Source organism: Belonocnema kinseyi, chromosome 1, assembly GCF_010883055.1.
Source record: "Belonocnema kinseyi isolate 2016_QV_RU_SX_M_011 chromosome 1, B_treatae_v1, whole genome shotgun sequence".
NCBI classification, from domain to species: domain Eukaryota; kingdom Metazoa; phylum Arthropoda; class Insecta; order Hymenoptera; family Cynipidae; genus Belonocnema; species Belonocnema kinseyi.
This window is the reverse complement of record NC_046657.1, coordinates 14,266,693-14,283,465: the sequence shown is the minus strand read 5'-3', so window position 1 is coordinate 14,283,465 and position 16,773 is coordinate 14,266,693. Positions and strand designations below refer to the sequence as shown.

At 25.1% G+C, this 16,773-nt stretch overlaps 2 protein-coding genes across 2 annotated transcripts in view; one reads left to right on the top strand and one right to left on the bottom strand.

Annotated features, from left to right (window-relative positions):
- LOC117172639 (protein numb) overlaps positions 1 to 16,773 on the bottom strand; it is a 192,280-nt gene that overhangs the window by 82,438 nt on the left and 93,069 nt on the right. The window contains exon 2 of the mRNA XM_033360759.1: positions 1,419 to 1,461. The gene's annotated coding sequence lies outside the window, so the exon portion shown is untranslated. The remainder of the gene's footprint in view (positions 1 to 1,418; positions 1,462 to 16,773) is intronic.
- LOC117176821 overlaps positions 13,561 to 16,773 on the top strand; it is a 5,691-nt gene continuing 2,478 nt past the window's right edge. The window contains exons 1-2 of the mRNA XM_033367148.1: positions 13,561 to 13,797; positions 16,225 to 16,482. Coding sequence (XP_033223039.1) covers positions 13,561 to 13,797; positions 16,225 to 16,482 — 495 coding nt within the window. The remainder of the gene's footprint in view (positions 13,798 to 16,224; positions 16,483 to 16,773) is intronic.

The window sequence follows — 16,773 nt, the reverse complement described above, 5'->3', positions numbered from 1 at the left end:
TTCGTTAGAAATTGATCTTTCTTGCTATAAAATTTAAGTACTGTGTAAAAAATGTATTTTTTGTTTTGTAACAAAATTCAACTGTTTTGTTGAATATTCCTGTTTTTGATTGAAAATTCATATTTTTGGTAAAAAAAATCATTTTTCTTTTGTTGTAGATCCGTCCGTTATGATTATAAGTGTAACTACTTGATTTTAAATGCAACTTATAGTTTAATAATTGGTTTCTTATATCTAATGTTTATTTATTATTTGTTCATAAGTAAAAAGACAAGGCAGAGTTAAAAACTAAAAAAAAACCTGCAACTTTTTAAAAAACTATTTAAGAGAAGTTATTTATAAACAATAATAAAAAATTTAAACAACTATTTTATTGACTTGTAATAATTATTACCTCACTACGTGAAAAGTGTACAAAAAGTTCAAAATTTCAGAAAAAACCGCAACTTTCTATCATTAGGCAAAGAGAATATTATTAACAATAATAATGAATTGTTTAAATAATTATTTTTGTGAACTTTTAATAATCATTACTGCACTCTGATTGTAAAGTATACGAGAATATAAAAATTTCAACAAAAAAAACCGCAAATATCTAGTATTAATATAGAATAAGATAGCTATACACAATGATAAATATGTTTAAACACCTATTCTGCTAAATTAAATTAAATATTAACTTACTCAAACTGAAAAATGGATAAAAAGTTTAAAATTTCACAAAATACTACGATTTCTAGCATTATTCAAAAATAATATTAGCACTAATGATAATAAATTGTTTAAACAATTATTTTTGTTAAAATTAATGAACTATTATCTCACTTTAGTATAAAATTGGACAATAAGAGGAAATTTTTGTGAAAAAACCGCGATTTTCTATTTCTATTTTAAGAGAAAATCGCTAAATACAATAACAAATTGTTTAAACAATTTATTATAATCTAATTTTGAGTAAAAGTATTATTTTATGTATTAGAAACAATTTGCATTTAAAAAACTGCAAAAAATCATAATTAGCGCAAAACCCATTTTTCACTTCTTAAGGGTTTTTTTTAATCCTGTAAAGAAACTTAAGGACGTGATATTTAAAAAGTAATGTTTTATCCGTATTCAATAGGAAATTGCGAAGAGAAATGTTGAGTTTCAATGCAATTCAGCTAATATTGACCATTCTGAATGAAATTTACACGAATGTTTTTATTATTATTATTGGAAATACGTGTGAAACTTCAAAAGAATTTGCGGCACCTCTAAATAAAATTTTTAAAAAATGAATTTTTTTTAATCGAACAAATTCCATGGCGATAAGCATGAAAATTCGAAGAAAAAAATTTCAAATGCATTTTTGAACAACCTAGACTGTAAATATAATAAGATGATTATTTTCAAGAGGAAAAATGAAAGAAGTGACTCACCTAAGGTGCTTTTATGATTGAGATATATAATCCGAGGGTCTTCCTGAAACAAGAAGCAGCAGATTAATTAAATCGTTCAGTCAATTAAATTGAAAATGATCACGGTCGTATACGGTAATTGAGTTATAGGAGAGTTACTAATAATAGACAGTGATTAATAATATGATAATAGACTGATCAAGTTTAGTGTTTAACCATTGATACTATACAGTAATCATATGATATAGAATCGAAAAATATGAGAAGAAAATAAAACAGGCAAAGTAGCATAATATAATGATAAATATATGACAAAATTGATAATAATGTTAAAAAATACTAATTTTGTCGTCAGTTGTTAGAAAATTTATGAAAATTTAAGAACAAATATGAGGAATGAAAAACCAGTCAAAATAAATTTGAAACACTGATGAAATCAGTCACTTTAAATGATACAGTCTGTTAAATTTTCACATAAGAAATGCCGATTTTTAATAACGAAATAAAGTCAAACCTGGATTTAATGTCAATTTTGGGACTGAGTGTAACATTAAATCCAGAGTCTCGGAACTATTTCGTCTCCTTTTTTTTCTCTTTCTTGTTTCTCTCTCTATTTTGAGACGCTTAAGTGAGCGACACACATCCTCCCGCAGTGCCTCTCACCCATCCCCACTGCGCGGCGTCAATTATCGGAAACATTTAATCCAGGAACACTAAATCCAGGTTTGACTGTAGTTAATATTTTAACCCTCTAAATTTGAGTCAGTTGATTTTTCATTAATTTAAATCAGTGTCTGAATTCTATCTATAAATCAGTTATTTGCTGTGAACAGTTATTCAATTTTGCTGATTCAACAGTAAAGAATATCAAAATCATAGAACTCAGTCACTCATTGAAATCAGTAAAAAATTTGACTGTTTCAACTTTCAACTAAATAGTTAAGTTTTCAACCAAAAGGACGAATTTTCATGAAAATTGAATCGAAGATTACTGAATGAAAAATTATTATTGTTTTTCGCCATTTTCACTTGAAATAGATTTAGCAACTTGTGTTTTTCTCAAATTTTAAAAATGGTTGTAATTAATATATCAATCATAATTGTTAAAATAAATTTTTTTTATGATTATATTCTCTTATATTAATGCTAGATGTGGTTTTTTAAAATAAAATTCTAAACTTTTTGGTCCACTTTTCACTTAGTGAGGTAATAATAAATGTAAGTTAACAAACGTAATTGTTTAAACACTTTAAAATTGTTTATAACTAATAAATATCTTCTCTTAGATAATTGCTATAAAGTTGCGTTTCCTCTGAAACTTTTTACTTTATTTTGACTTTCAGGTATAAAGAAATAATAAGCAAACATTACAGAGAATAATTTATTAAACAATTTCTTTCTTTTGTCTTAATACACTTTTTGTTAAATAAAACTGATTTTCGAAATATTCTTCAAATTGTCTGTATGCATTATATAAAATGTAAATTTTACTTAAAGTATTTACTGAGAGCCTTTTTGTGTGAATTAATATTAACATTTATTGTTTGTTACCACTAAAAAGTTTTCTAAAAACTGAGAATTTTAGAGAAACCCGCAACAGAAGACAGCTATAAATAATAATTTGTTTAAACAATTATATTTGTTAAATTGCATTAATTATCATCTCGCTGTAAGTTAAAAGTTGACAAAAAGTGTAAAATTTCAGAAAAAAAAACACAACTATCTAATATTAATATAGAAGAAGATAAACAATAGTAATTTATTTAAACAGTTATATTTGTTAAACTTCGATAATAATTATTTCGCTTTAAGTGAAAAGTAGACAAAAAGTTGAATATTTTAGAAAGAGCTGCCCCATTGCCTTGCATTATTCTAAGAGAAAAGGCCTTAAACAAATATTTATATTGAATGTTATGTTTATTAACTTACTCTAACTGAAAAGTTTCAAACAAGTTGAAAAAATCGGAAAAACCAGCGACTTTCTAATTCTGTTTTAAGAGAAAATTGCTCTAACCAATAGTAAATTGTTTGAGAAATTTATGTAAACAGCTCATTTTTATTATTATAAAGTAATTGATTATGTATTTCAAACAATTTATATTAAGAAAATCACAAAAACTTTAGGTAAATTTTCATTTAACATGATCCACACAAAAAACTTTAAGAATATTTTAAATTCTATTTTATTTCAGAAAAATATATTTGAAAAAATGGCAAATATCTAGCATTAATACAGAAGAAGATATATTTAAAAACAATAATTATTTGTTTCAACAATTATGTTCGTTTACTTGAATTAATGATTATCTCACTCTAATTGAAAAATTGACAAAAAGTGGAATATTTTAGAAAAAAAGGCGTCAGCTTTTATCATTATTTAAAGATAAATATTATTTAAAATAAGAAAAATGGTTTGATCAATTATGTTCATTTAATTTAATTATTGCTTCAGTCTAAGTGAAAAATTGACAAGAAGTGCAAAATTCCATAAAAATCGAAAATATCTAGCACTACTATAGCAGAAGAAAGTTGTAAACAATAACAATTTTTCTAATCGATTTCGGTTAAATTTCGATAATTATTACCTTGCTCTACAGGCAAAAAGGACAAAAAGTTAAATATTTCATAAAAAGTGGCAACTTTCTAGCATTACTCAAATAAAATATGATTCAAAATAATAACAAATTGTTTAAAGAATTATTTTTGTTAACTTGAATTATTATTATCTCACTCTAATGGAAAAATGGACAAAAGTTTAAAACAAGTTGACAAATTTGGAAAAGAAACGAGATTTCCAAACTCTATTCTAAGTGAAAATTGCTAAAAACAATAATAAATTGTTTAAGCAATTTACAACAATTGGTTGAATTAAGCAATATAAACATGTCGGAAGGGTACAGTTTAACATATTTCAGGAAGCTGTGCAATTTTAAACTATGAATTGCTATTCATATTTAGCGTCGTTTTCAAGAAAAGGGAGATTTTTAATTGTTGAAAATGAAAAAATATTTTTCCTTAAAAACGGAAAGTAGGATTTTTCTCTTTCTTGGCTCAAAATAAGCGAGAGGAATCCTCGAAACACGTACAAAAAAGAAACTGGATGTGCCAGTACTTTTGGGTTGAACTGAATCGTTACAATTTGTTTAAATAAACAAATTTGGGGACAATATGCAAGGAAATATGAAAGAAAGAAATTTGAACCACCCCATTAAACATTTGACAGCGATCTAAAAAAAATTCTTTTCGGCTCGAAGATTCAACTATTTGGTTGAAAACGCAACTCTTGTGGTTGACGTTAATTCTTTTTTGTTTCAAAATTCAACTATTTGATTTTTTTTTTAAGTTGAAAATTCATACATATTGTTTAAAATATCGTATCATTCTTTTGTCGAAAATTCATCTTCTTGTTTGAAAATTCGTATTATTGAGTCTAGAGATTTCTTAAAATTTTACAATTTAGAACGGAAAGGTACCAAAAGTTTTCGATTGTCGGTTAAACCTCGATAAGAAGAATCTGTTTCAGTAAAAGGAGATGAGCTAGACATTTAGAAGGTCTAAGAAGTTAAAAAGTCTTTGATTCGATACAAAGGAATCTTGAATACTTGCAAGTAGTTTGGCACCCCGTATAAAAAAAAAATGTGTACGGTTCTTTATATCGAGCGAGACGGTTCCCACGACACCCCATGCACCGATTCTATGGGAACGCTTTATTCTATTGGGGTGAGCTTTCATATAATGGACTGAATATATGCTCGCGTTATAAAAATCGTCTCTGGAGTTGATACCTCTTCAATAATGAATGGCTCGCGAGCTAAATCCATTTAATTTCAAATTACAAACTGTGATCAGAGTATACATACTCAAAGAGAAAATTAATTATAATTAAGCTCTTAATCACATTCCTGTATGGGATTGGGCATTATTTTCCACAATAGAATTTCGACGTATTATTATGGTATATAATCATTTTTGTAATATTACTTTTTTTATTTTTACTAGCATCATTAATCGCGTACTATGGGGAAAATAATTTTGAAAAAGAAGTAAAAATTTCAAATAGGGGAATCCTCCCTACAGTGGATAATGATTAATTAAAAATAAGAATGTATTGAAAAAAAATTAACTTAATTTAATCAGTATTTGAGACATGTAACGGGTTAATAAACTTAATTTAAAATTAATTATTTTTCGTTTTTGTTTTTAAGGTTATATAAATATAATTTAAAATAATTCTTGGGAATCTTCAAGAGTTGAATTCATCAAAAAAAGACAAATTTTCAACAAAATAGTTCAATTCTCAGCAACAAAAAAATAATATTTACAACCAGTTGTATTTTTAACCAAAATAAAAAAGATTTTCCATAAAAAAACGAATTTTGAACGAAATTTTTAAATTTTTTAATTCAAAAACATGATTTTCCACAAAAATGTTACTTTTTAACCAAATACTTGTATGTTAAATCATATTTACTATAATAATGAATCCTCAACTAAACAAAAAATATGATTTCAACGATTTGTTTTTTTAAACAAAAACCTAAAATATTGTCCAAAAGAGACGAATTTTCGACGAAAAGGTTCAATTTTTTAACCCGAAAATATGTATATTTCACAAAAAAGTACATCTTCAACCAAAAACAAAAGAATTTTCAACAAAATAGTTAATTTTAAAAAAAAAGTTAATTTTCAACCAATTGTGCTTTCAACCAAAAAACCATAAAATATTTTCCAGAAGAGACGAATTTTTTAAGAAAAAGTTCAATTTTTAAACAAATAAATAACAGATAGTTGAATTCATCCAAAAAAGATCAAGTTTCAACAATATATTTGAATCCTCAATCAAAAAAAAACTAGAATATTTTTTAAAAGAAAAGAATTTTCTCCAAAAAAGTTGAATTTTTTAATCTGAAAATATGAATTTTCTACACAAAAAATTAATTTGTAACGAAATAGTTGAACTTTTAGTTAAATCCAAGAGTTTTCTTTCAAGAAGATTAATTTTCTACCAAAAAAAGATAAATTTCGAACTAAAATAAGGAATCTTTAATAAATAAAATGACCTTAAGAAAGTAGTTCAACTTTTAACCAAGTTGCTGAATTTTAAACTGAAAAGAAGTATTTGCAAGAAAATAAATTAATAGTTGATAATTAATTTAAAAAAACACAAAATATTTTCAAAAAAAAAAAATTTTCTATAAAAAAAAGTTGAATTTTTTTGTCTGAAAAAATAAATTTTATACAAAAAAAGTTAATTTTTAACCAAAAAGTTGAATTTTGAACCAAATAAATTGTTAACAAAAAAATTACCTTAAGAAAGTAGTTTTATTTTTAACCCAGTAGTTGAATTTTTAACCAAAAAATATAGTCTCCACAAAAAAATGTAATAGTTGACATTTCAATCCAAAAAGATTTTGATTTTGAATAAATAATAGTTGATTCCTCAAAAATCATAATAACAATAATTTTCAACCAGTTGCATTTTCAATATAAAAGGATGCAGTATTCTCGAAGAAGCAAATTTTCTACAAAAAAGTTAAATTTTTAACCCGGCAATATGAATTTTTCACAAAGAAGTTGATTTTCATCCAAAAAAAAGACGAATTTTCAACAAAATAGTTCATTTTTCAACCAAAGAAATGGATTTTTAGCTGAAATATGATTCTCGAAAATTTGAAATTTATCTTTAACAAAGTTTCACTTTCATAATATGTAACAGTTTGACGTTCAAACTAAAGAGGCGAATTTTTAATTAAATAATTTATTTTTTTAGCCAAATAGTTAGATTTTTAACCAAATCGTCGAATTTCCAAACAGAAATAATTAGAAGTCAAATAAAAACACTCTCATTTTTAAACAAACAGTCAAATTTTCAACAGCAAAAAATAATTTTTTTAGAAGACAGTTTAATTTTCAACAACAAAGTTAATTTTAAATCACGAAAGGTAAATGAAGGAAAGAAAGATTTTTCTACCACCTTATTAAATATGTTTAAATATACTTCAAGCTACTCAAAAATCATGTAATTTTAATAATCCTCATAAAAAATTTCCTATACTAAGTGGGGAATTGTATTGACCCACACAAACAAAATTGGAAAATATTTTTTGTTGGCTTTGGATTCAGGAGTTAAACATAATTAAATACAATTTTTTTTGCAGGATTGCAGAATTCTTGGCAGAAATGTAGTTTACAAACTGGATGTTTTTTGGACGCAATGAGAAAAAAATGATCTATGGTTAATATCACAGTTGTAAATTATTATGTTTTACCTTTGGTTAATATTTTAGTCAAAAATTATTATGATTTTTTTAACTAATTGAATATAATTATGATGGCCCTTAAAGTCAAATCCACCAATTACTATTTTATAAACTTACTATACACTGTACAAATTATTGCATTGTATTGTTTTTAAAAAGATAAAGAAATATCTTTGATAATTTCGATTATCAAATTTGATGAAAATTGAAAATAGACATTTTACTTTTAAGAATCAACATGCCAAAAATAGGAAGCGACGAATTTACTTGATTTTAATATTTTCAAATGAGGAAAAAAATTATTTCCATTCATTACATGTTAGCGAAGAGATAACTTTCTCGCACGTGGCATTCGTTTTTTCTCCATTAAAATGTAAAACGAATGCTAAATTATTACAAGACAAGTCAAAATGTTAATAATCAACGAAACATTCTAACAAAAATAATTTACGTTGGAATATTTACGTTTTATTAATCAAATATATATGTTCAAATTGTTAATTAGATTGATTAAATCATTTTCAACTTGCTTGGACATTTCAGAATTTTTATTATTATATTAGAATTATTTGAGTTATAAAAATGGGAAAAAATAAAAGTCGTGGCTTTTAAAATTTTTTCATTTATGCTGATTTTAATATCACTTTTAACTTCACATTTTGTATATAAAAACTCAAGTGCACTTAAATTCTTGTAATGTCAAACGGCTATTGAACTCGTCGATCTTTTACTAGAAAATGTTCAAAATCGAAATATTCTTGTGAAATGAAAAATTTACATCTATTCACAATAGCATACACTATTTTTTCAAATATAGAATAAAAATTAATTTAAAAATAAAATAATTTTTTTGGATAATATTTGAAAATCTACTATTGGTATGGATTTGCATCTTTCTTCGTTAAGCTTCCTTTTATAATAAAGTTTCAATTACAGATTTCTTTAAAAAAAAAGCTGTAAATACTGTTATTTTCATTTTTAGTCCTAAAAAATATTTATTATTCCTGCAAAGTAATAAATCAAGCAAAATATTTTCAAACTTATTTATTTATGCGAAGCAAACCTCATAGTGCTGGTTTAATTTGGTTTCGAAATTTTTAATCAAAATGATTTAGTATTCAGCAAAAACAAACTACATTTTTCTACAAAATAGTTAATTTTTTAACTATATTGTCGAATTTTCAAAAAGAAATTATTAAACTTCTTAGAAGACAGTTGCATTTTTAACAAAAAAGTTAATTTTAAACTAAGAAAGATAAATTAAAAAGAAAGGTATTCCAAACAAAAAATACATTTTTTCCCCAAAAGAGGATGAATTTACGACCAAAAAGCGTGACTTTTAAACAGAATAGTTGAATTTTCAACGAAAAAATTAATCTTCAACTAAGAAAGACGGATTAAAATTTTTTCAACCAAAAGAGCAAATTTTTAAATTAAAAATGATTAAACTTAAGCCAAAAACTGTTGCATTTTCAACTAAATCATTTAATTTGAATTTATTCCTTAATATTTTAATGAAATTTCAATTAATTTATTCACAAGAGTTGAGGAATGTGAAAATTCTTTAATATTTTTAATATTTGCAGGTATTTCCAAAGAGTTTTAAATTTTTGAAAGATTTGAAAGAATTTTAAATACTATGGAATATTTGTAAATATTACTAGAACTTCCAACAAATTTTAAAGGGTTGGAAATATTTTAGGGTGTTTTCAGAAATATTCAGGATGATAAAAATTAAAGAATGTATTCCCAATAATTAAGGAATTTGAAAACATTTAAAAAATTTTTTGTTTTCAAAAATTGTAAGGCATTTCTAAAGATTATAAAGGTTTTAGAAGATTTGCATACAGTTTTTAAGAAATCTCCATAAAAACAAAGTTTTTTCACAATTACTGCTCCTAGGACTATTAAACCTGTTAGATTTGTTGATCTAGTACTAGTTTTCTAGATTTGACGACAGATTGAACAGCCAGTCAAAATATGTAAAATATTTAGTATAGAGCTACGATTTTCTAAATTGTTATAACAAATATAAACTAAAATATCAACAATATTAATAATATAAAAAATATTGAAAAAATAAAAAAAATTGTAAAAAATAAAATTTTTGATTCATATTTTTCTACTATATAACCTATGGCCAGCCGGTAATAAATCAATTTTCTCTTTATCTGTGAACTTTTATTAATGAGATTGGATAGATTATTCTGGAAAAATATTTCTTGTCCGAAAAGCATATGTTTGACAGTCATAAAAAAGATTTATGGTTTCGCCATATTTTATCTCGATTCTTTTGTTGCTTTTAGAATTATTATTACAAGTGTACCAACTGTTTATTTATTCATTTGATTAACATACGATCGTTTAGATATAAAAGGGGCAACAATATGATATTTTTTGTAACTATATGTGACAAAGGCTGAAAAAGATGTCGAAATTCGAATTTGTACTCTGTGCCTTACTTCTCGTCGGGGTAAGTACACAATTTTTTTTATTGGGGTATCAACATTTTTAAAAAGAAACCAAATTCATTAAAACGAATATTGAAAAAAATTTTTAAGCGAAAAATAATGCGTAGTTATTGCACTCAGTACCAAATAGTCTGGGAAAATCTATCTTCATAGTCGACAGTGGGCAATAAAGATCTTTGCGACATTAGATTGAAAAAGGCACATGCTTTCGATAATTTCATTATATTTATTTTTAAGGATTATTCGAATTTTTAATTTTATTCCAATAATGTTAATTTTTTCGACGTCAATAATTTAATATCGAGGCAATATTATTTAATTAAAACTTGATGCTTAACAATTACCTCGGACGAATAATTGTCTGAAGGACAAGAAAATATCTGCCTCTGCCCGGATTTGAACCGGGAGCGCCACTATACGTGAGTTGAGCGTTACGCCACCATGGTCTCAGCAGAGCCCTCAGTTTTTTAATATTCTAAATCAGAAGAAATGTCAAATTCTTCAGGTAGAAGCTTAATAATTATATCTCGCTATTAAACATTTCGTCATTTGTTTTCTTTAAAAAGGGAAAATTGTGAAGTAAAATGTTCAAAGTAGAACTTTTCTATCCGTGTTAACTTTTATTTTCTTGTTCTTTAGAAAAAAAGTTTATTCGAAGCCCAAAAAAAATAAATATATATTTTTTTTTATTAATTGTGGTTAGAGGTTTCGCAATCCCCATGAAGTTTTAACACTTAATTCATTATAAAACATGTTTGCTGTAAATTTTATTCAGATTCGTCAATATCAGGCAGAGAGAGTTAAAACTCAACTATTCCCTTCACAATTAGCTATATAATTAAATTAATTAAACTAATAAAATAAAATATATTAATTAAATTAACTAAATTAATTCATTAAAATAAATTAATTAAATTAATTTAATTAGCACTATAAGTGAACGATTGAATTTATCGAATTACTGGAATTATTATGATCTTTTGCGTTAACAAAATCGTTTTTAATACACATAATACTACTTTATACTGATAACTAGATGTTCACATAAATTATTTATACAATTTATTATTGTTTTTAGAAATTTTCTCTTAGAATAGAGAATAGAGTTATAGTGAGGTAAATGTTAATTGAATTCAAGAAACGTAATTGTTTAAAAAATTTACTTTTATTTTTAATATTATTCACTTTGAATGATGTTAGAAAGTTAGGATTTTTTCTTTACAAAAATTGAACTTTTTGTTCGATATTCACCTCGAGTGAGGTATTATTAATACAATTTATCAAGCATAATTGTTCAAGAAAATTATTATTGTATATAACCATCTTCTTTTATTTCAATGGAAGATTCGGTTTTTTCTGCAGTTTTTAACTTGTCCTATTTTTACGCAGTGAGGTAATAATTAATGCAGGGTAACAAACATAATTATTTGAACAATTTATTATTGTTTATAACTATCTTCTCTTATGTAATTGCTAGATACTTGCCATTTTTTTAAGTTTTTAACTTTTTCCATTTTCACTTATTTATATAATAGTTATTGCAATTTAACAAACACTGTATTTTTAACAACGTTTTTATGGTTTATGACTATCTTCTTTTACAATAATTCTAGAAAGTTGTGGGGTTTTCTGAAATTTTCAGCTTTTCTTTGACTTTTCATTTAGCAACAAATATTAAATATTACTTCAAAGAAATAATTTTCAGTAGCCACTTGAAGAAAAATGTATATTTTACATCATCCACATAGAATATTTGAAGAATATTTGAAATGTGTATTTTATTTCAGAAAAATATATTTTCAAAAAAATATTGTTTAAAAAATAATTTTCTTTACTGTTTATCTGTTTGCTTTCATAACTAAAAAGCCAAAGCAAAGTTAAATTTTTCAGCCAAAAAAACAATTTTCTAGCAATTAAATAAGGGAAGATTGTTATGAATAATAACAGATTGTTCAAAAAATTATTTTTGTTAACTTGAATTAATGGTGACCTCACTCTGATTGCAAAATAGATCAAAAATTGAATATTTCAGAAAAAATCGCACCTTCCTAGCATTATTAAAAAATAATATTATTTAAAATAATAATCTGTTTAATCAATTATGTTTGTTTACTTTAATAATAACCGTACAAAAAGTGGCAAATTTCTTTAAAAAATCGAAAATATCTAGCATTAATATAGCAGAAGTTAGTTATGAACAATAACAATTTTTTTTAAATTAGGTTTCTTACATTTTATTAATTTTTATCTCTTTCTGAGTGAAAAGTGGACAGAAAGTTGATTATTTTCGAAAAAACACTCAACTTTCTAGCATTATTGAAAGAAAATTATTATAATAAAATGTTTAAACAATTATGCTTGTTAGCATGAATTAATTATTACCTTACTATAATCAAAAAGTTGCAAAAAGTGGAAAATGTTTCGAAAAATAAACTGCAACTTTCTAGCATTGTTCTAATAGACTATTATTATAAAAAATTGTTTAAACAATGATTTTTCTTAAATTTAATTGATTATTGCCTCCCTATAATCGAAAAGTTGAAAAAGTTTAAAAATTGGGAAAAACTGCGACTTTCTAAATCTATTCTAAGGAAACATGGTTAAACAATAATAAATTATTTAAACTATTTATGAAAACATAGAATCATTAGTAAAAAATAGTATTGCATATATTACAAACCATTTTTATTTTTAAAATCCTCAAAAAAATCATAATTAGCACCAGAAACTAGCAAAACCCAATTTTCCACTTTTGGGATTTTGTTGAAAACCTATAAAACCGAATTATGTTAGTTATATTTAAAAAGTAATTTCTTATTTGAATTCTTCAGTTAATTGTGAAGAGAAATGTTAAGTTACAACTCGATTTCCCTCATATTGACAATTTTGAACAAAATTGACAAAAACGTCTTTTTTTCTTGTGGCAAATTTTGATAATGATCAAATACATCATTATCATAAAAGCTTAGAGACTGCAAACGAAATTATTTATTGAAAAGTGACAATATTCTTTATGTTTTAGTCACTCTTGTTTAAAAACTTAGCAAAAATGTTCGTCTAGTAAACCTTTTCAGAAAATGATGTATTTTTGAACAATCCTCACCAGATTTGGTTGAAAAAGCTGCCTTTAATGATAACTAAACAGCTAGAACGGAAATTTGTTTATAAAGTTCTTTATAGAAGAAAAAATTTCTATCTGTTAGTAAACTGTCCTAGTAAAAGTTAACATTTTACGGATGTTAATATCTGATATTATTGATTAAAATTAGTGAAAGCAGGCTTTTTGTTAGAGTATCCAAATTTCCTAGACAGTCCAGGACTGAGTTCTATACTTTTTCCAGGACAAATTTTTTTCCGTGTATGAATTATACCAAAAGTTAATTTTAAAAAATTAATGAGGGGAATCTAATAATTTGTTTATTTTTTCAAATAATGTATCAGGTTTGTGCTGAAGATGTTACGACTCAGACAGAAGAAACAGATGCACTAGGTTCAGTTCTGGACATGAAAAATCAATTAATTGATTCGGTCAATAATGCGATCCAACTGATTCGTGAGAAAATTCGGGAGGTCCAGGAAGAAAGTACTGACTATGGCCAACAATTGGAGGATGAGGCTTTGAATATTGACCAATACGTTTATGAGAAGATTGCCGCTGCTCAGGAAAAAGTAAGGAATTTTCGACGATTTTTATAAACAATAATAAATATTGTATTTATTGGTAAATAAGAATACTTATTACCATATTTAGGGAATGGCTCAGAGTCACTGTGAAGTTAGCTGACGAACACAGCTCGACTCTCACACGTGGTGAACCGTCGGCGTTAGAGTGGGGGACTCGTAGCAACGTGCGTGCTCGGCGTGGAAACTCACGCGTCCCCTACTCTATCGCCGAGGGTTCACCACATGTGAGAGTCGAGCTGCAATCCGCATCTAGCTTCACAGTAGCTTTAATCCGCTCTCTGGTATCGTTACTAATTTATCCATACTAAAACTTTTTTGGATTTTTTTTACGTTTTTTATTTGGCATATTTTGCAAATGATTTTTCTGTTATTTTCTATTATTATGCCAAATAAATTATATAATAATAATTATTATTATTGATTTTTCCACAATGTCACTTTTTTTTTGTACTATTGTCATTGTCCAGAATATGGTTTTATGTTATGTAATTATTAAAATTTTTCGCATAATTACACTTATAATTTGACTTTTGAACCAAATAATTAAATTTGCAATTACAAATTAATTGTTATTAAAATTGAACAGTTACAATTTCAATTAACGAAATTTATTTTTAACCATAAAAAAAGGACTATTTATTTTATTTTATTTCCAACCCAAGACATGAATATTCAGTAAAATCTTAAAAACAAAAGAATCTGTAACAAAGTAGTTCAACAAAACAGTAAAATTGTCTATAAAATAGATGAATTCTAAAAAAAATGTAATAGTGGATATTTCAATTTAAAAATATTTTTATTTTAAATTAAAAACTGTTTATATTTCAACTAGAAATGCGGTAGTTAAATTTTCAATTAAAAAAATTAATTTTCAATCGGAAAAACAAATTTTCGACAAAATAAATTAGTTTTCAAATGGAATGTCAACCTTCAACCGAATAAAATTTCTTTCAAAAACAGATCAACTTTCAGTCAAGTAGTTCATTTTTCGACCAAGAAATATGAATTTTTAAACAAAAATATTAACTTTCTACAAAAAAAACGAATTTCAAATAAAAAAGTAAAATTTTCAACTAAAAACAATCGACTTTCAACCAGATATGAAGTACTCAAATTTTCTGTTGCAAGCATTAATTTTTAACACACAAAAAAAGATTTTTGAACAAAAAAGTTCAATTTCAACCAAAGACATGAGTTTTTAACTAAAACGCTGAGTTTAAAACAAAAAAGGAGTCTTTAACTAAGTATTTCCAACAAAAAGATTTTGAATTTGAATAAAAAACAATTGAATTAAACAAAAAAATACGAATTTTCATTAAAGATTTAATTTATTCCAATAAAGACGAATTTTTAACAAAATACGTGAAATTTTAACCAGATAGTTACATTTTCTACTAAAAAAGTAAATTTGTCACAAACTGTAATAGAATCTATTCAATAGACACAAAAGTTATCATAGATAAAATATATCATATAGATACCAAAAAAAGGAATAGATAAATTTTCAGTTAAAAAAACTTAATTTTAGCAAAAAAAAAACGAATTTTCAACAAAATATTTAAATTTTCAACCACAAAGATGAGTTTTCAACTAAAATGAATTTGTATCCAATCTGTAATAGTTCAATTTTCAATCAACTAAATTAATTTTCAATAAAAGAAAAACGAATTTTCAGCAATATAATATCATGTAGTTTGTTGAAACATCATTTTTTTTAAATAGAAAATTAATGTTTATGCAAAATTAATTTTTTTTGTTCAAGATTCATCACTTCAGATGAAAATTTATCTATTTGGATGAAAACTGATCACTTTCAGTTGAAAATTAAACTATTTTGTTTACGAATTTGTTTTTGTTTAGTTGAGAATTCATATTTTTTTAGCTGAAAATTAATATCGTTGGTGCAAAATTCTTGTATTTTGTTGAAAATTTTCTTTTTTTTTTTATGGAAAATGAATTTCGGCGCAACTTCTTTATTTTTGAAAATTCAACTTTTTGGTTGAAAATTGATCTTTTTTAGTTGAAAATTTAACTAGTTTCTTCAAAAATGTATTTTTTTTTGTTAGAAAATTAATATTTTTTTAGTTAAAAATTAACATTTTTAGTCGAAATTCGTCTTTTTTGGTAGAAAATTAACGATTGAGGTGGAAACTTCATTTTTTTGAGTTGTAAATGCGAAATGATTGAATTCATTTAAAATGACTGATTTAATCAGTTATTCCAATTGACTGATATTAAAAGTCACTTTTGACTAAATCAAATTTAGAGTTTACACTTTTTGTTGAGAAGCTATTACAAATTTTCGCCATTATTATACAACTTTGACCGAAAATTACTCTTATCAAAATATTTATTTTTTATTGTTTTTTTAAATATTTATTTTTAAGGAAAATTTTCTTTTTCACTTGACAGGTAACTTCTGCGTTAATCAGCAAAGCAGTAGATGTAAACGTAACCGAATGTGCCGATATGTCAGAATCTTTCAACCAAGCAAGTCAAGAAGCTTTGGAAGAAGTTAACACTTGTCTGAGGAACATTATTATAGATGCTTCCGTTTATTTTAAAAATATCATACATTCTTCCGAAGCTCTTTTGAAAAAACTTACTTCTATCAGGGACGAAGCTATACTTTGTAAATCTAATGGCTGGAATTTTTACTGTAACAATGTGGTGAGTATTTTATTTAGATAATTAATTCTGCTAACGATTCTCCACATGTGAGAGCCGAGCTGCTTTCGGTAGCTAACTTCACAGTGGCTCTTATCTGCTCTCTGTGAATAGTCAATATCAATAATAAGTATATAATTTATTGCTTATTTAACAGGGAAAATGCTATTTCTACAGAAATATACAAAATAAATGAAGTACGAGGGTAGTTCAATAAGTCCTTAGAATGAAGTATAAAAACAATTTTTTTTGGGTAAATTTTTTTTTATTTTTCAACATAATCTCCTTGGAGCT